This window comes from Mixophyes fleayi, chromosome 8 (assembly GCF_038048845.1).
Source record: "Mixophyes fleayi isolate aMixFle1 chromosome 8, aMixFle1.hap1, whole genome shotgun sequence".
In the NCBI taxonomy this organism is placed as follows: Eukaryota; Metazoa; Chordata; class Amphibia; order Anura; family Limnodynastidae; genus Mixophyes; species Mixophyes fleayi.
The window spans coordinates 88168203-88189893 of NC_134409.1; the positions used below are offsets into that span (position 1 = coordinate 88168203).

General features: G+C 41.2%; 1 protein-coding gene across 1 annotated transcript in view; it reads right to left on the minus strand.

The window, feature by feature from the left end:
- LOC142099418 (extracellular serine/threonine protein kinase FAM20C-like) overlaps positions 1-21691 on the minus strand; it is a 105980-nt gene that overhangs the window by 67833 nt on the left and 16456 nt on the right. The window contains exon 2 of the mRNA XM_075182838.1: positions 6168-6340. Coding sequence (XP_075038939.1) covers positions 6168-6340 — 173 coding nt within the window. The remainder of the gene's footprint in view (positions 1-6167; positions 6341-21691) is intronic.

Sequence of the window (21691 nt, forward strand, 5' to 3'; positions counted from 1 at the left end):
GCTGTCAGAGGTCAAGTACAAGCTGCTAAAGATAAGTAGAAGTGCGGGACCAGTCCCAAGGAAGTTCAAGTCCAGTTCAGAGGGAGTTCTGAAATATTACTTTTGCTTGCAGAGTATACTGTTCAGTTCCAGTTCCCTTCTAATACTACTACTTCTACATTACAGCCTACAGAGGAGAGTCATTGGAGATCCATCCAGGCCTTTGATCCAAAGGGCATTCTTGGTTTTCAGAACAGGTCAACATCCACAGCAAGTGTGAGTAACTAACTACATACAGCATAACACCAGTACTGCAGATAGTTTGAGCTAGAGATCTGGCCTTGAACATGCCTACACTGCCACCACTACTCCTCCCCTCATCTTTTACACACATCTGGGCCTGATTCATCAAGGCACGTATCTGCTGATGTGTATCACATGCAAATTCACTCCGCGAATACCCAGAACCAGATCATACGCAACTAAACGCAGCAACATTCACTAAAGGACACTTACTACAGCCTATGATTTCTGGGAGTGAATGGGGCAAGGACGGGGCGAAAAAACTCAAGCACACGCAGCTACATCCAAATCAAGCTTTGGGCATCTCAAAGTCACTTGTTTTCTGCCATATCTCTTGCTCCAGCTACATGGCTAGTCAAAGTCCTGAGTACTAGTCATGTTGACAGTCTCGTATGCATATTGCAACATGTGTTATAGCATGTGCAGTCAGGAGCAACTATAAACATTTATTTTAATTTTAGTAGACATTAAGATCATCCTATAAATGTAATGTGTTTATATATATATATATATATATATATATATATATATATATATATATATATATATATATATTTGAAATGCGATGAGATGCGCAGGCACATCCGAGTCGACTCTGTACTTTCGCGTGCCCTCGGAATTGAAAATGAGGCAAAAACGTCATCATTACGTCATCGGATTTCACAAGCTTTGGATTCTATAAGTACCGCCCTCCACAGTGATCCAGCGCCATTTCACAGAGGGACACTGAAGGGGTAGCACAGTTCTTGTCAATCTCTAGTGCAGTTGGGCAGCGTCATAGGTAGAATAGAAAAAGGAGAGGTAGCAGTGTTCTTCAAGGTCTCCAGTGACATTCAGGAAAGCTCCATTGCTCCATTGCTAATTGTCATTGCTGAAATACAAATAATAGGTCCAGCAGGCTTGTTCTTCAATATATGCAGTCACATTGTACTGTTGTCACACTTTTACACAGAGAATATCACTGACTGGTATTAGCGCTACTAACCTGAGAGGCGCGGAGTCTAACACACCACCGGTGTTCACCAGGGACCCCCGCAAGGAGGTTTGGGCTTTGCTGCGTGCGATGTGCAGGTCGCGGTTCTCCCAGGAAGTCACCAGTGCAGCGAATAGAGGGTAGTCAGACAGGCCGAGTCGAAACCAAGGAAGCGAGGTACCACGGAGAGTAGGCAAGAGTAGTCAGGGACGGTCCAAAGGTCAATACCAGTGCGGGCAGTGAAGTACAAAGGAAATCCGGAAGAGAGGTCAAACAAGCCAAGGAGTCTTTACACAGGAGGTCAGGAACAGGAATGCAACTAAATGCTGGGGCAGGGTAGAACCAATACTCTGGCACTAGACCTGTGTCAGAGGCTGCCTTATATACCCTAATGTGCCTCCTGATTGGGTTAGGGAGATTAGGCGGTTTAGACATGCTGGCTGCAGACAGGTGAGTAGAGATAGAGTTCTGCTGCTAGGCAACAGGACGTGGATTACGGAGAGAAGGTGTCCGTCTATGGCGCCTGTGGAGAGCGCGGAGACGGCACCTGACATCTGTATTATATAGGTAAAACACAAAGAGGAGAGCTCCATTGCTAATTGCACCACCTTTCTTTAGTGACGCTACTGTGTGGAAATGTTTCCTAGATGTGCTAGGAACTGCTGTGTGTTTGAGTTATTGTTCTGTAACTTACCATCCAGCCAGGTCACTACAGTCTTTGTTTGAAAGTGTATGAAAATAATATTGTGACCTGTGAGGTGGTCAAAGTTGACTGCAAATGACTTGAAATTAGTTTTATTTAGGTTTATAATAATGAAGGGGGAAAAAAGAAAGAAAATTGTGACTTTAGCAAAATAAAATAGGGATTTTAGACCAGATCTGTGAACATCTCCAATATATATATATATATATATATATATATATATATACACGTATATATGTATATATATATAAATTTAGATTTGTAACTGTTTTGTCATTAATGCTTATATTATTAACAGCTGACACTAATTCAAATTTTTTTTTCTTTACGTTATTTTGCAACTGTATATTCCACATAGACATTGACGTTTCCTGCAGTGTCTGTAGTCGAGCAGAGCAGACCTACACCCGAATTCAACAGCCCACGTATCTTCAGATCTGTTCCCTGTTGAATTCTGGAGTACGCAGAGCCGACTTGCGTGTGTTTTCAAACAATCACATGTTGCGCTCAGTATAAGTGCCTTCATGAATCAGACCCATCTGTGTTTGTTCTTGTTCAAGGGATTACTAACCATCATTATCTTCTTACCAGATATTATATATCCTGGGGCTTCTACCCATATCATTGACTTCATCCTCGTAAATATTATTGTTGTAGATACAACCGAAAGTTATGTTCTTCATTGTCTTCTTTACGAAGGACCCATTCTTTAGTATTATACTCTTCATCAATGTTGTTACAGATTTTTTATATTACATTCTACTGCTAAATTATATCATTGGTTGTCTTTATTTAATGCTATAACTGAATGTTATTTTTACTGTGATTTTGTTCAGCTAATCTTTGATTTAAAATATATTATTGTTAATACACGTTATTTACATTACATGATTACATTGCTCTCAGCCATTTTTTTCCTGTCAGAGACAGAATATTTTACCCTGACTCCTTATCTATCAAGGAGCCTTTAAGTTACATGGCCATCTAATAAACATTTCAAGTGGCTTTCCTCCCTTTCCTGGTGTGTCTGTATGTGTGTGTCACCAGTCATTAAAAGGGAGTCATTTATTTGTCATCACTAGTACTCAGGACTTAGACTAGCCTTGTAGCTGGAGCAAGAGATACAGCTGAAAAACAAGTATGAAATGTCAGATGTGCTGGTGTGTACTTGAATTTAGCACACCCTTAGTATAAATTTAGAGTGTAAGCTCCAATAGGGCAGAGACGACGTGAATGACAAATATTGTAAAACTGCCAATAACCATTACATAGTCATCAAAAACCAGTATAATTCCTCAATGACTACTTCACTACCAAAATGTACGATACTCATTTCATACTGCTCATGTGCACCAAAAAAGTGTATGCATTCGTCGGTATAGTTTTTTTGTGTATTGTTGATTTGCATCTCCAACATGGGTAGTTAGGGGTGGACAAGTGTAGGCCGCGTAGAGACATAAATATGACACAAGGAGACATGGACGTATCTGCAATTCTGCATATTCAACAACATACAATGATGATAAAAACTGCTAGCAGCACTATCTAGTTGAATCTGATCTTAGATTGACCTCTCCAGCTTGTAGTACTTAATTCATTACCATTTCGGCTATATTATTTCATTGACATTTCCACTTGGACTACTGCAGGGAAGAAGATTCACATTTGATTCTTAAAAGGGAAGACAACAGATATTTTTAATTTGATATGTATTTCTTTTCCCTTTTGTCCCTATAACATTTTGTTATATTATTAAATTGTGTACAAGATCCGACAAGAGTTTTCACTATTTTTAATATAATATTTTGGCTTATAAATAACTTATGGTATAAATTTATTTAAAGGAAATAGCACAGGGCGTTTATTTATTTAATTGCAAATGTATTTATTTTTGATATTGTGTGTATTTTAGTATAGAAAATGTTTTGTTTGGGGTTTTGTAACTTTGCTAGAGGAAATCTCCAATTAGGTAAATGTGGGGAGGGAGTCTGTTTTGCTAATAGCAGGAAATGCTAAGTAAGTCTAGTCAATGTGAGTGACCAACAATTGAATACATGTTTGGGGAAATATTTTGTATCCTGATACTAAAAATAACTCAGACATCAGGGGTGGCTTTTCAAACCATCGCAAGTTGTGAGGCTGTGTCCAAAACTGTATAAAACAACACTGGTTTGTACTGAAATGTATCATTCTTGTTTCTTCCTCTTGATCACTGGTACTTTAAACCAGTGTGAACTGTCCTTATCAGGGCACTTGAGCAAATATCACTTGCTTCAAAGACCTTCTTGACAACTTCTTCCATGCTGAAATTCCTGTGACCTACAGATTAGACCCAACTTTAATCCGTTCTCGGCTATTCTGAGGTTTGGGCTCAGCTTTCCAGTAACACCACTCTGACCCTCTGACCGCTACCCAGCAACTCTGGCCAGTGTGATAGGCAAGGGGGGATCCATCCACAGCAATCCTGATCTATAAGAAGAGGCCAGAAGTACCAGCAAGTGGGAATCCTCGCAGCGACAGTTACCCAGAAGGAACGTGGTCCTGGATGCCGTGAAAGAGTCCAGTGGTGGCAGCAGCTTAAGCCCCTCTTACTGCGGTTAGAGGGCGCATTTGGGATAAAGAAAGGGAATGGTGGAAAAGTAAGCCCAGACGTTTCCCAGCAACAACAGACTGGGTGGCATAGGCGGACCATCCTGTCACAAGTATAATGTATTTTATTAAATCAATCCATTTATCTCTTATTTTTCTCAAGCGTAGTTGGTTTAACTTTAGCATTTTCCACTTCAGTCCCTTGGTACCTAAGACAGCAAATTGAGGCAGATGACAACCTACAGTACTACCTTATTCAAAAGCCATTCTATGAACGGTCACAGAGATGCATGCCACGTGATGTGATGCAAGAGCAGCTGCATCAAATACCTGTTAAATACACTTAAGCTGTCATGTTCTCCTTGTTGTTGCCACAGAAACTGAGGACATATGGTAACAAGCAATGGCAAATATAATGCCAGATCAGTCCATGCTGGCTGATGAAGCTCTAGTCTTCTGAGCATGTGCAGAGTAGAGATGCTCAGTCTCGGTTCTCTGAAAACTGGGCCCACCTGAACTTAGGGGATCCGAGTAGGCTTGAGAGCCGTCTCTTTACTTTCACGCACCCTTGGATCTGAATCGAGGCAAAACATCATCGTTGCGTTGTCGGATCTCGCAGGTTTTAGATTCCATAAGTAACTTAATCCCCAGGAGATCCAGCGCCATTGCTCACAGAGAAACATGGGTAGAAGTGTTCTTGTCACTCTCCAGTCTCCAGTGACATTGCTCAGTGGCATTGCTCACACAGAAACAGGGGTAGCAGTGTTCTTGTCACTCTCCAGTCTCCAGTGCCATTGCTCAGTGCCATTGCTCATACAGAAACAGGAGGGGTAGCAGTGTTCTTGTCACTTGACAAAAATTGACTGGAAATGACTAGAAATTAATGTTAATGAGGTTAATAATAATGTAGGGATAAAAAAAGAGCAAAATCTTGTGATTTTAGCAAAAAAAAATAGGGATTTTAGAAAAATATCGGGATCCAAAACCAAAACATGAAGTTGATCCAGATCCAGATCCAAAACCAAAACCAAAACAAGGGGGTCAGTGAACATCTCTAGTGCAAAGGCTGGTGCATGCAGTGTTGAGCAGGGGCGGACCTAAACTTTATTTTTTTTTGGGTGGGGATGATTTATCATAGTCACGCCCCCTTCATTCTAATTGGCTGGTCCAGGTTAGTCCCTCGCCCTTTGATGGGCATCTTGGCAATTTAAAATGTATGCTTCCGCTGCTAGGGCGGAGTGATTGCCCCGATCGCCCTCCTGGCTTTGCCAATGCTGTGAAGCCATGTAACTAAGTGTTGCACCCTGGTAAAAAGCCAAACCCACTCCATACACATATTCTGACACTTCAGCAGTGCAAATACTGCCCTCTGTATCTGATATGCCAATGTAATACACTGCTGAAAGTTACATGTGAGAATTCTGTCCAAAGTTTCCTGTGAGAGAAGGCAGGAGAAGGCAACATTTAGTGCTTTTAACTGATGACAGTGCCGTATCCTACCTATTAGTTGATCATGTACAGGAGAAATGTAGTGCCAGATGTAGGGCTCACTAAAATCTATTTAATAGCACACAAATATTCTAGTACAAAAGATGGAAAGATCTGTGGATAGATTGTTACCGGAGTTAAGAATGCTTTGTGTAGACATTTCTTTAAGCAGGATGGGAATGAGGGGGTCTTGTCTTGGATATAATGCATAGCTGTTGATTCCTATGTGAAATTTCAGCCATGTGGGGTAAGTGTCAACAGCTGTTTCACCTGTGGGAAGCACAAATTTCATTCCAGCACTGACCCTACAGATGAGTATGAGATAGAGAAACAGTTACAGTTTTGTCAACAAAATTATATAGATTAATTTCAATACTTTATAGCATAGCATGCACAATTCATTTCATGACCTCATAAATACATAATGTTGCAAACTTTGTACTAACTGATGACATACATTTTCACAGAATATATTGTATGTAAAATTGATATTAATATATTACTGTATAAACTAAACACATTAAAAGGTTTGATATTATAAATAATAACCAATGAGTTCTGTGGGCATATTTACTAAACTGCGAGTTTGGAGATGGTGCCTATAGCAACCAATCAGATTTTAGCTGTCATTTTGTTGAAAGTACTAAATAAATGAGAACTAGGGGCCCGATTCATCAAGGTACGCAAACGCATCCGTATTTGCGTTGCATACTTTGAGTGAGACAGACACTTACGCGAGAGAAATAAAAATCGCAAACTCAAAAAACACACCCACCTGCGGATCTTTAAACAAGGTACAAGCACAAGCGACGGATCACAAGCAATTGACGTCAAGCTAAGCAATGTATACGTGACACCCAATGTGGGAGGTCCGAACAGTTTGTTTACACATAACACAACACAATGCCTGTGGCTTATTTTCACGGGATAGCTCTGTACTGATTAATCATTGGCAAATAACAATGATGTGGAACACTGTGAACGATGTTTTTCGTTTGCTATTAATTAGCGTAATACACACTATTACCTAAAACACACATTGCTGAAGGCCTTTCTGTTTTTTGGATTTCAAGTCGCCGTATAGTACGCAAAATGCATGGACATGGTTACATTAAAAGTACATGAATAATGAATCTATAAAAAATGTATGTTGTACTAGAAATCCATCTGGGTTTTCAGGAAAATGCATAGCATACTCTTCTATAAAGGAAACACACACACACACACACACACACAAGAGCGTATACAACCCCCACTCAGATAAAGGGTTTGTGTCTGGATTAGAATGCATGACTGCCTTTATGGAAAGTGAGAGTGCTACCCACTAGCACAACCTGAGATTTGAAATAACCAGGAAGAACACCAACAATACAGCATGCGTGCTACACAGGCAACTGACACTTAATAGTACTCTTCATTATTCACACAAATTACTGACAAAATAGGGATCTCACAGGTAGCTCAGTGGTTAGCACTTTGAACTCACAACACAGCAGGCATGAGTTCAAATACCAAGCATACTCATAACAATTGTGTGAACTGTAATCATTATGCTAAAAAGAAACGCAGGAACTTGACACAATGGTTTTATTTTTTAATTTTGATTTGTTCTACATGCTCAACCACATTGTAAAATATGCCCTCCTAATTGTCCTGTATTGTAAAAAACTCATTTTTTGGGGGGAACTTTCGAAAAGCCTCAGGGCCCACAGTTCACATGCACATTATTATGTGACTGCTGACATTTATTACTACGAATGGACTAAGGGGGGGGGGGGGGGGTTTGTAGGGGACAGCTTCCTTGGAGTTAAATGCAACATTGCCTGCAAACCGACTTTCATCTGGATCCACGATATACAGGTTATGTGATGTACTCAGCTTTATCCAAACAGGACGCTCACCACACTCCAGTACCATGGAGCTTTGCATCACTTGCACTTCTGCCTTACACCACTTACGCCACTTCTGGGTACAGTTTCGAAGTTCTCTTCAACGTGTGACTGGCTCTGCTCTGACACTTGAACGTAACCTTGGACTATCACTACAATGACACATGATTTGGGGAAATTGTTAACTAGCTAGGGTGTTTGACCTTTTGGACTTTATCTTGCACACAGGGCCTACAGATGCCATACCTCTTAGAGGGGTGGCTTGTTGGTGGAGGGCACATGTTCCTTTTTGATGACATGCGAAGAGCAAATCAAAACTTTTTCTGCTATCGAAATGATGATGGAGTTCTAAACAAACCATCTTCTTTAAATGTTACTCTTTTGGGATTATCTCTTTTGTCCTTACTGCCACATGTTGGGTAATTAGATGAATAAAGACACACACCAATGAATCTTTTTTTATAACTTATATAATTAGAAAAATATTCAAAAATACAAACATATTTACATTATGGAATTAAACTATTTACATGAAAATAACATAAGGAAATCAAAAAAATTATTCAGACAATGTAGACCAGTAGTTCATTTTTTTTTTTAAATTGTCAATATATGTGTCCTGTTCTTTTTGCAGGTTTTTTATTTTTAATATAAATGCAGACATTTCTGCCCTCATTTCAGTCAATGTTGATGAGGGGGGGGGGAGGCCAACTGTCAGCTTCCTCCATGTGTGCTGAAAGAAACCAAAAAAAAAAAAAAAAAAAAGATACATGTAAACCTATTTTGTCAAACAAACAGGAATTACTAGAGATGTGTACTGTTACATTACTTTAAACTGTTCGGCCTCTGGCTCCAAAAGCATTTGGCCGCACATTAAACGTTGATAAGGCTTTGGTGTAGCATTTTTATAGATGTACTACATTCTGGTGTGCCCCAGGGAGAGGGGCATGGACAGGGTGGTCTTAACAGCATTATAGGCCCCAGGGCAAAGCACTACAGTGGGGCTCTACCTACACAACCACTCACAGGAATTCAAATTAAATTGGTTTAGATTTGAATTAACAAACAATAGAATTATATACTGACAAATTGAAAAGCCTATCGGGCCCATCTGTTCGTGTGCGTGCCCATGTGTTAAGATGGCTCTGGCTGTGGTTTTCTGGTTTTCTCAAAATCACATTTGTGGGGCCATTATGATTGAAACCAATGACATTGATGTCACCTTGTAATCTACATGTTTGAAAGTAGTTTGAAAGTAGGGATTATTTACATTGCAATGGTAGTCCAATCTGAAAAGTCCTGTAAATACGTACTCTCTCCTAATGCCTCATCCACTTGATCCCCCAGCTGCCCTTTGTCCTCCAGGGCCGGATTGGCCACGGGTTCAGGCGCCGCCTCCAACTCTGACTCAGCATCACCAGAGGCGGAGGTGGAGGACTGGGGCTCAGCCGCAAAAATCTCGACCCACTCCTCATCTCCCTGGCCCTGCCCCTCCACCTCCGTCTCTGAGTCTGCTTCGCCAATGCCATACCCCGCAGCCTGGACTGGCTGTTGCTGTGTTGGTGTTAGTGGCTGCTCCAGCTGTGGCTTCTCCTCTTCCTCCTCCTCCACCACCGCCCGGCGGCGTTGCTGGAGTCAAGAGTTGGAGAGTTTGAAATAAAAACCTGGATTCATTTTCTGAACTTTCACATTAAATCATGTTTGAAAATAAATGTCCAGCAGCCACATTTAGGAGACAGGAGCCAAAGCAGGTTGAGTGCATTGGAAGGGGAATGACCTTTCCAGTGTGGAGAAAGATTGATATGTCGTGTAGTGGTAGGCCATGTCAGGTGAACATATTTGGATACATATACCAAAAATAAATGTTTACACACTTTTCCTGCGATTAATAGAGAACTCACTTCTTATAATTTCCTCCCGGAGCAGCTGGGGTTGACGCCAACGGAGGTCGCTCCAGCGGCGCTGGAGCTGGACGATCCTCCGATTTTTGTTTAGCCGCAGGCGGAGGTATCTGCAGACCCTTTGATAGGCCCGCAGTTTTATCTCGTTGGATACATATCTTCCAGAGGGCACATTATCCATGCCCTCTGTGAGCACTGTTAACTCGCGGCAGCTGAATATTGTAGCCCTCATTTTGTACTCCTCTATCTCACAAAATGGAGGACTCTGTTCTCCGATTGGTTCTCTGGGTCATGTATGGGCGCGATCACGTCTCACGCGGATCTTTCAGACACCTGTGTGTGTAATGGTTTCATCTCCCTCCAAAACCATGGCGCCCGTCGCAGGTGAGTCGAGTACTCTGTGCTCTGCAATTAGGAAGAGAGTGTACACCTGGTTTATTAATCAAATCATGCTTTTAAACTCTACCTGGACTTAGCTTACATTCCTGTTCAATTGCTATTTTGCAGGCCAGGCCAAGTAACGTTTACAATTGTCAGTTTTGGGTGCTTTTTTTCTAATCAAAAAACAGTAAGTACAATTTGATGTGATCTAATTGTAGTGTGATAAAATGTTTGTCTCACGTTATGGAGGCAGGTTTTTAGGATGAAATATTTGTTACTTTGCTTGCAAAAAAATAAATGAGTGGCCTTGCCCTCAAAATGTACATGGAAAGTATACAATTTAATGCTACACTCTGCTAATGGGCTTCCCCCTAACAAACACACTAATAAGTTGAATATAGCATTGATGGTCCGATTACTGCAAATGTATCTATGCACTTATTTGGATGAATCCAAAAATAAAAAAATCCTGGTGGTGACTGTATTTTACAATCACCTTACATTTCCAATCACATTCTTGTGTTCCTGCTCAGGATTTTGAATGGGAGATAGGTGAGTTAACTGTGTTGGGAACGTGATAAACAATGTAATAAAATATAAAGTGGAGAGTGGTAGTATTAGTAGAATGTTGAATTAGTTATTTTAGCCAAATAATTTTAAAATACAGTTGCCTAAGTGACTGTTGGTTATATATAGAAACAACAATGTTTTTTAGATTAAGGGGCATGTGCTTGATACATAGGTTGGAGGCTGGCAAATGCAATCTGTAAGGGGGTGGGTTGGCCTACAATGTTTCATTGAATCTGACTGTTTGCTTTGCCAATAAACATACTCCTTTTCTTTTCTAGAGCAATATGTCTGATGCAGGTCCCAGCTCTGAGAGGACTCCAGGGCTGCCAAGCCGCCGGAGGCCAAATTTCACAGACGCGGAGCTGGAAGTACTAGTGGAGCAAGTCATCTTGCTTTTCCACACTGATAATCGCCCAATAACAGGCCATGAAGGCGCTCAAAAATGGGCAGAAATCACCACAAAATAAATCAAATATTTACCGTCGACCGTACAACGCAAGAAGCTCAGAAACGGTACAAATCAAATGTTTGTTCTAAAGCCCAATTTAGGTTGGATGACTGTAACCATAGTACTAGTTAGACAACTGTGACCTTAACCCACCTTGTGTCTGTAAGTCATTTCTCTATCAGAGCCTTAGTTCTAATACAAAATCACCATGGGACTTTATCACATTAACATGTTCAGTTTTCTACATTATCCACGCTGGAAAAGCCCACACATTTTACACTGTATTTGTTTCGTTATTTTGTGTGATTAGCAAAAGTACACAATGAAGTTGCTTTTCGGTTTGTAAACTGCTATTTCACGGCATAATCTTTGTCATTTGCACAGATGGGCAGACTATAAAGGGCGCCTGAAAGCGAAAATGGTGTGGGCGCACAAACATGCCCAAGGAACTTGTGGGGGTCCTCCCCTGGATACACATTTAACACCCCTAGAGGAGCGTGCAAGTGCAGCAATTGCTCTTGCTGAAATCGTTGGGGTGGGCGACATAGACACTGGCTCTAGCCCATCCTGAACAGGAGAGCACTCTCCCCTAGATACATGATGAGTTTCATTATTTAATGTCTGTTAATGTTTGTGTCTGTATCTGCACATGTGTCAACTCTCAGGATGTGTCTTCTGTAAAACTTTAATGGCACAATGTGTTTGCCTATCACATAGTAGAAAATTAAATGTACACACTGAAGACAAAATATCTCAATATTGTCGAAGTCAGCAAATTGGATAAAGTCATTTCAATTAAAATCGAGCAAACTTGGTTGTCTTTGTTTGAAAAGATGCGTACCTTACGCTACGGCGTGAAAGGGCACGCTACGGCGTGAAACAGCTGCAACACGTGGCAACAACAGTATTTAGTCTTTCGCATACATTTGCACAAACACGCACACTTGTAAAATAGTACACATTAATGGTAGTTGCAACACATAGTCATTTCTCTTGAAATATAGTAGTATTTATGTGTAATATTATGAGTTATATGCATATCAGTAAAACATATGGTACACATTGAAGGAATCAAGTCATGTGTGGTATCATACTTATCCCCTTCGTATTTCCCACTTTCCGGTTCACTTTGCGAAGGGATCGCAGGGTGCATACGCAAGTTATTAGTGTTATGGCATTATGGACTATTATGATGAGAACTCTTGGCGGGAAGATCAGAGCCCATCCCATGGAGAGATGACCCCCTCCTTTGGATTCCTGAGCTTAAACTAGTCTATGATCTACAACCCCCTGGACCCTCCTGAAACCTGGACCAATAGAAGCAAGCCACACCCTTTGCATTGTTTTACTGTATCACTGTTTGCATATAAGCAGCAGCTCCTCATCTAGTGTTCAGACATCTTGTCCCCAGACTTCAGGATTGAATGACTGTACACTGGATCCAGAGCGCCTGTGATAAGTAACGGCTGTACTTATTATTATTTCGCTAAGATATATCTACTGCTACTTTGAGAGAATAAATCTTTGTGCGTTGGAAACACAAATCGAGATTCGACAATCGTTATTGGATAGCGACAAAACGCTCATAACAATATGTTTGGCTTTTAGAAAAAGGTAGCACCATATGTGCCTATGTCTGCTTTTGTGGACTGCCAAAGCCTGTTTTCAAATTCCATGGAAGCTTACACTTTACCAATGCTACATCACGCGTCGCTAATTTTTTTTTACTAAAAAACTCTTTAGCGTTACTGTTTGGATTTAATATCGTCTTGTTTATTTTTCTCTATCTACAGATTGTGAACACCAGGCTGCTCTAGAGTTGCAGGAGCAAGTTGCCCGTGATGTGGAGGAGCCTCAGACGGATCTGGCTGAATTTGCAAGGGTGCAGGCACTCTCACTCGCATCCCAAAGATTTGAAGACGCCACTCTATCACAGAACACTCACCTTGCACAAATAGCGAGCACTGTACCCCGCATGGAGCAACAACTCGCCACTCTCAATAGCACACTCACCACTTTCATGAGCACACACACCACCCAAATGGATACTTTAAACACCACAATGTCAACTATAGCAACACTCCTGGGTGATCTCTTGCATGCCAACGCACCTCCGGCACATTACATTCACCCATTTCAGATTATTCATTCACCAGTCCCCAACACCAGTTGTTTGTTTATTCCTCCCTCCCTGGTTCGTCTGTTGCCTCCCCATCCCTGATCCGTCTGTTGCCTCCTCCCTCCCTGATCTGTCTGTTGCCTGCCCATCCCTGATCCGTCTGTTGGCTCCTCCCTCCCTGGTCCGTCTGTTGCCTCCTCCCTCCCTGGTCTGTCTGTTGCCTCCTCCCTCCTTGGTCCGTCTGTTGCCTCCTCCCTCCCTGGTCCGTCTGTTGCCTCCTCCATCCCTGGTCCATCTGTTGCCTCCTCCCTCCCTGGTCCGTCTGTTGCCTCCCCCCTCCTTGACCCGACCCTATCCCATCTTTATTGTATGTCCTTTGCACATGCTTTTGCCACCCCCCCCCCCCCCCCCCCCTTGGTCTGCCCACTGCCACCCCCCTTGGCCTGCCCCCTGCAGCCTTTCCCTGGCCATGACCCTGCACCTTCACAGCGTCGGACATAATCTGTCCCCCTTGTGAGTTTGGATGCTTCCTCTGACTCCTCCACATCACGGGTAACCAGAAGTCACACCCGTCTGTGTGAACAAATTCCATCGAAAAAGCGAAAAAAAATAAAAATGAATTTTGTTTGTTTTTACTTTGTTTTTTTTGTTTAATTCTTTTTTAAGGTGTCCAAAAAACCCATACCAAAACTATGTGGCTGTAATTTTGTTATAGCATATTTTAGGATGGTTTTTAAAAGTCTATACTTTTTAATAAGTCTAATGACATTGTTATCTCAGAAAACTGAGTCTACATTCCTTAATTAAATTTTTGCAACATGTCTGACAAGACATTTATGTGTCAAACGGTAAGTTTATATCTAGTCTAAGGACCTGATTCATTAAGCATCTTAACTTGAGAAACTTCGTATTTCAGTCTTCTGGACAAAACCATGTTACAATGCAAGGGGTGCAAATCAGATTTCTGTTTTGCACATAAGTTAAATACTGTCTGTTTTTTCATGTAGCACACAAATACTTGATAGCTTACACTGAAATTTAAAGTTGATATTTGTGTGCTACAAGAAAAAACAGTCAGTATTTAACTTGTGTGCCAAACCGAACACTATTTTGCTGCACTTGCATTGTAACATGGTTTTGTCCAGGAGACTTTATTAAGATACTTCTCAATTTAATATCCTTAATGAATCAGGGCCCTTATGTCTATCTCTAAATTTCAGTATTTGACCACTAAATATTTAGTGATGTCGTACATGACAACGCACCCATACATGACATTAATTTCTCCATAGTCAACACATTGCTAAATATTTAATGTAAACATGGCTTGGATCAGCAGATTCAAGCTCTAAATGTCAGCACACATGTACATCAATAATCAGGTTTGGAAATCTCTAACATTTAAACTAGCGTCATGTGAATGCCAGCCATAATAGGTGCGTTTTTAAGATATAACTACAGTGTTCCTTGCTAGGTAGCAAAATTCCTCCAGCCAAGGATATTTGCCTATTTTAATATGTTACCTGTCAATAATGTGACACAATTCACAGGTTAAAATGCAACTAATGAACTAGTTTAAATCATACTAGGTATGCATCAAGGTCATGAATGTTAACTAAAAATATGTACCGGTATAATTATGGGCACATTTACAATATATACGAAGCCATTAGCCTTTCAAGATAGTGCTAATGCACAGTGGCTGGCACACCACCAGGGCTTCACCAAACCACTTAGATCAATAGTCATTCCTGTCCTTATTGCAATAGGCACATATTTGGGAAAACAACCTAAGGCTGTAGTGTTGTGTGAGCTGTTTGCTGTGTGTCTGGATAATAATGTTTTGTAAAATAATGCACAGGGAGGATTGCGAAATATTACCTCTGCCAAAGAACCACACCCTTTTATCCTAGTAAGTAGACAACACATTATCTACATCGACTAGTGATGGATGTCCAAGAGCTCATTTGTCTCAAAAACTGAACTATCCAGTAGTGATATAATAAATCACAATGGTCTGAGCCGGCCCAACCAGACCAAATATATACAAGATGTGAGTCTGTATGGCTTTTTGTCCGAATCTGGCCATTGTGTTTGCTTCTGAACACTTGCATGCATACACTTTTATAGAGGCCAGGTCAGTAGGTTGAAGCTCCCCTACAGTAGTTGCTTTAATTAAAGCAAGGTCATGGTAATTGAAATTGGGCCCAACCTCATCAAAAATTTTTTTAGGCATGTTTGGATTGTTTTATAATACACAGATAGTTACCCATTTAGCAAAAGCCTAAACTATGAAACTATCAACTATGAAGCCTCACAATACCATTAATACATTATCTACAATATCACCCAGACATTAAACAGTCAAATGACTAATATGTGCTAGGGCAGACACTCTTGGATAAGATGGGGACCCTAAAGAAAATTTAACATGGGCCCTTAATCTTAAAGCCACTAGAATTAAAACATTTATAAAATAAGTTTCCTCGTCCAAACCATGTCAAAATGCAAGAGGTGCAAATGAGTAATCGGTTTGGCACATAAATTATATACTAACTGTTTTAGCATGTAGCACACAAATAGAATCTTTTCTTTGCATTGTACAAATATCAAGTATTTGTGTGCCTCGTGAAATACGAGTCAGTATGTAACTTATGTAAGAATAATGTGATGTCTAACACTTTGAAAGTACTGGTGATTTCCTTATATTTGCTATCATGTTGAAACAGCCATAGTTGTTACTATTCCACAAAGTATCCCTAAAGATTCTTTACACACACACACACACACACACACACACACACACACACACACACACACACACACACACACACTGACAGATCTGACTTGAAGAGAAACCCATCCTGAATGTGGCTTAATTTGGAGGCTTGCCCCTTTCAGAGGCCATTAGCAATGTAAATTGTATTGACAAGCAATGACACATTTTTACACCACGATCCAATCTCAAATTTGTACACAAACTATTTGGAGCATATATTGTGAAGGGCACTAAACATGTTCAGTGTGGGCTGGCTAACAATGTGTGTATTCAGACACATTTTAGTTGCGCAAAAAAGGAGTATCTGTGTGGGCCGGACCAATGATCAATATAGGTGATGTATAAAATATCACAAATAGCTTACAATGTAAATAAACACTGAAAAGGGTGTATAGTGGTTTATCTGCTGTCCCAAAGTTGGTTTACACGTAATGTGGATACGGCCTTCCAAAAATGCTCCACTAGCGTCTAACACAAACGCGTTTACATTGATTGTTTGTGTGGGTTTTGTGGTTGCCATTTGGGTGTGGGCACACTTGTAAACAAAGTGGAAATTGGGCCAGAAGTCTATTTTGGCCCTGTTTGCAAAAGGTCCAAAGCTTGGTAGTGTTTGAGGTAACTCTTCTAACATTTAAGGGACATTTTTTTGCATAGTATATTTCAAAATTAAGAGGTTTGTGTACACATACCATGTTGACATTCAAGCTCAGAAAATACTACAAATTGGCTAGTAAACAAGCAACCACACATACAAACCTCCTAATTAACCATAATGGCTATTAGTTTAAATTAGAGATGGTCACTGACCCCCGTGTTTTGGTTTTGTATTCGGTTTTGGATCTGGATTACCGTCGTGTTTTGGTTTTGCAAAACCGCCATTGCGTGTTTTGGTTTTGGTTTTGTTTGGTTTTGTTTTGCTATTTTGTTGGAAAATCAATGTTTTTGGGCCTAAAATAACCAAATTTAGTGCTCCACCTGTTTCTTGGATAAGTAATGTAATTGTAAAGCTAATAAATTATCAAAAAAACAGTTTAATTCCTGGTAGGTAGGCCTTCATTAATTCTACACAGAGACCAGATTGTCTTCCTCTCCATCTATGCATATTGGCAATGCAGCCATCGTCTTTGGGTGTATATTACACCCTACACTTATAGTTAAATATGTAAAGAAATGGACAAAGGCAGTTTGGTTTCTGTCTCTATAGGCCCCCCTCGAGTTGTAGAAAACACAAAAAAATCAGCTGTTATAGACTGTACAATATTATTTGAAATGGACAAAGGCAGTTTGGGGTCAGTCTGTGTATGACACCCTACCCATAATGAGAAATTGCCAAAACAGCAATCTTTCAAGATGGTACGTGATATGGAAATGCCCCAAGTCCCATTCCTCTTTGGGGGTAGATTGAACCCTAGACTTAAATAGAAAGTTTTAAAAAGATGTTATCGTCATCATCTGGATCTTCATCCTCACCCTCATCAGTGTGTACGTCATCATCACAGACTATCAATTCATCACCGCTTGAATCCGCCATTAGAAAACAGTCAGTGCTTGGATGTCTTTGATGGTGAAGGCCTTCCTTGTGGAAGATGTAGTTCATTTTTATAAACATCATTTTCTCCACATTTTTTGGAAGTAACCTTCTACGGCGATCACTAACTAAGTTCCCGGCTGTACTGAACACTCGTTCAGAGTACACACTGGAGGGTGGGCAGCTTAGGTATTGCAAAGCAAGTTTGTACATGGGTTTCCAAATGGCCTGCTTTTCCTCCCAGTAAGGAAAGGGACTGTCTGACATTTCCATATCAATTACCTCTTGAAAATAATCCTCCACCATCCTTTGCATGTTTATACTCGTATTGGATGGAGTTATGGGCACGGTGACACATTTTTTAGAAAAATCCTTCAAACCAGCCCAGATGTTAAACTGTTCTGGTCTGCCCCCTGCGTCTTCCCTGCTTCTTTTTTGGAAATTTAATTTTTTACGAGCAGCAGCTGCTTGAAAAAGTGAAAGAGGACACGTAGTCAAGCCGAGGCCCGGTTCAGCGGCCAACTTGCTGAGCAATAGATCCTTGCAACAGTTCACATATCGCTCATTTACAAGTAAAGACTCAATGTAGGTCTTAAACCTTGGATCAAGCACAGTGGCCGAAATGTACTGATCCGAGTTCAAGATCTTAATAACTCGAGGATCAGTGTGAAGCGAATGAAGTACTTGATCGACAAGGCCAACATACTTTGCTGAATTGCTTGCTTTCAGATCCGCCTTCAGTTTTTCAAGCTGCTTTTCAATAGTCTAATTAAAGGAATGATTTGGCTCAAACTAGCAGAGTCTGCATTCACTTCACACGTCACAACTTCAAATGGTTTCAGAACCTTGCACAGCACTGAAAGGATTCCCCACTGTGCAAGACTGAAATACATCCCCCCTCCTTTCCCAATGTCATGGCTTGTGCAATATGCTTGGATGCATTGCACTGTTCCTCCATCCTCTGAAGCATATACAGGGTGGAATTCCACCTAGTTACTACCTCTTGCTTAAGTTGGTGGCAGGGCAAGTTAAACTGCTCTTGGAGCTGCTGTAATCTCCTACATGCTGTGGCTGAATGCCTGAAATGGCCTGAAATTTTACGGGCCACCAAAAGCATCTCCTGCACCTCATGGTTATTTCGTAGGAAGCTCTGCACCACCAAGCTGATGGTGTGAGCAAAACAGGGAATGTGCTGGAAATCACCCAGCTGTAATGCTCGCACTATATTGTTGGCGTTATCAGAAATGACATATCCTGGGGAGAGTCCAAGTGGTATAAACCATGTATAAATCACATCTCTTAGTTTGCGTAACAAATTGTTAGCTGTATGCCTGTTAGTGAAGCCGGTGATACAAAGAGGGGCCTGCCTGTGACAAATGTTACGTAGTGGTGTACAAGCTGCTGCTGTTCCTGCTGGTGAAGGTGAATGACCAACCCAGTGGGCTGTCACAGTCATATAGTCTTTGGTTTGACCACTTCCACTTGTCCACATATCTGTGGTTAAGTGGACAGTGGGCAGAATGGCATTTTTCAGCGCAATCTCTACATTTCTACACACTTTTTGGTATAGTTGTGGAATAGCTTTAGGGGAAAAATGGTGTCGCGATGGAATTCTGTAACGCGGACACAAAACCTCAATTAACTGTGAAAAACCAGCTGCGTTTATTGTGGAGATTGGACTCAGATCTAACACTAACATTGCAGCCAAGGCGTCTGTGATTCGCTTAGCGACTGGGTGACTGCTGTCATATTTGCTTCCCCTAGCAAATGATTGTTTCACAGTTAATTGCTGAAATGTAGGACTGCTCATTTTCTTGACCTGCCTCTGGGCTGACGATTCACCCCCAGCAGCAGCAACAGCAGCAGCAGTGGGACTAACGCTTTCTTCAGAGGAATCAATTAGAGTGCAGGAGTCATCCAGCCTTAATAAGTGGGTTGCAGGGCTAGCTCCAAGCGCTACTGAGGATATTGATGAGGATGGTGTGGTGGGTGTATTTTGTAGCCGTCGGGATGCCGGTGACTGGAGGGTTTTAGCTGATCATGGAGTGCTGGTTTTATTTTTGGAAGAACTTTCAGCTTTTCCCAACACTTTGCCATGAACTCTAGTTAAATGTCGTAACATAGAGGAGGTTCCAAGATGGTTAAGGTCCCTCCCTCGACTGACTGTGGCTTGACATACACTACAAATGGCTTTACAATTGTTGTCTGGATTGGGGTAGAAATAATTCCACACATAAGAGGTGGATTGTTTTGTTTTATGGCCAGGCATGACAATGGTCTTTTTCTTGTCACGTGCCAAAACTGCTGCCACTGGTGCAGGACTTACACAAACAACCTCATCCTCATCAACATCCTCATTAGCGCACTCGTCGCCTACACAAATCTCTCCCTCATCCTCTTCTAATTCCAAAGTGGCATTCCCAATTTGTGTATCACCGGCTACACTCGGGCTATTAAGGTACACATCAGCAGAATGCTCACAATTAGACATCCCACTGTTGGATGGACTCTCCACAGGGATTGGTGTCATTTGTGAATCAGAGCAAACATTATCCTCTAATGCCTTACTGTTATCTTGCAGCTCGTAGCAGTAGTTGTGCACCAATTGTAGGCTCGGTAACTTTTTGGGATCTGCCACTAATAGCCAAAGGTGAAGGCCTCATTCTCTCTTTGCCACTGCGTGTGTAGAATGGCATGTTGGCAATTTTTTTTTATCGGCACTTAACTTTTGCTCAGTAACACTTCTTTTTCGCTTCAACACAGTAAAAAAAAAAAATGATTTTGTTTTTTGGACTGATTTCGAAACACTGTGTAGTTTGACATCGCCTTGCCCAGATGACGTACTGGGAACACTAACATCAGGACTGGTGACAGAACCTGGTTGCTCATTCTGCTCATATGTGGACTACTTTGAATCCATTCTCAGCCCAAAGCACTTGTAGTGCTAAAAGTTATTTGGTAGATACTGCTGACAGATAGTAATTTTGACAGCCAGAAATATTTATGCACAATTATGGGGGACACCCCAAAAGCACTGGGGAGTGCTAAATATTATTTGGTAGATACTGCTGACAGATAGAAATTTTGACAGCCAGAAATATTTAGGCAAAATAATGGAGGACACCCAAAAAGCACTTTGAGTGCCAAATATAGAAGAAAAAAAAGGCCTCTATACTTCTCTCTTCTCTAGCGATTTTTGTTAGCACAATTGGAATCAGAATATTGTATTCTCTGTCCCTGCTTTAATCAGCCTGTGACTACACCCTGCTCTCTCCCTCTGTCAAATGGCGATGGATTACTGTGGAGGCATGTATTTATAATCTTCAAGTATCGCGAGAACCGAGCCCCGAGATCCAACGATGTCACGATGACGTTCAGCCTCGATTTGGATTCCGAGCGGGCGGGAGAGTACCGAGCCTACTCGGCTCACTACTCGGATACCCAAAGTTCGGGTGTTTTCGGTTCTCGGGGAACCGAGCCCGCCCATCTCTAGTTTAAATCCACTCCAGAGAGTGGGTTTGTAGGCTAAGGTGTGTCTGTGACAAAGGACAAAAGAACCACACATTGATTCAATATATTGTACAAGTAGACATGTTCCACAATGGTAACAAAAGCACTACGTATGGATTGTTGTGTATGCAAAGAGGAAGCACTGCAATATAGTAATCTGCAAATACTTCCTGGGTACAGATTGGTGAAACATTTGCAGGCTAAGATTTATTTATTACATAGATGATTCAAAACTTGCAACCAAACGCATAGCAAAGAAGTCAGTGGTCTGAGTGTTCCTTGGATGAAGAGCTGACAAGCTGGCCAAAGTGAAGAAATACATAAGTAGACTTGGAGCAATAGAGAAATACTTCAACATGTAGGGAAACACGAAATGCACAACTCCAAACTCCACGCCAATGTGCCCTGTTGACTGTGAAACAAACATTTACTAAGCCAATAGTAGCTCACAAATAACTTGCATTTATGTACCTAGTTGATGCCTTGGTGAACTAGAAGGTGGCCACTGTATTGACATGTTCAAAAGGTCTT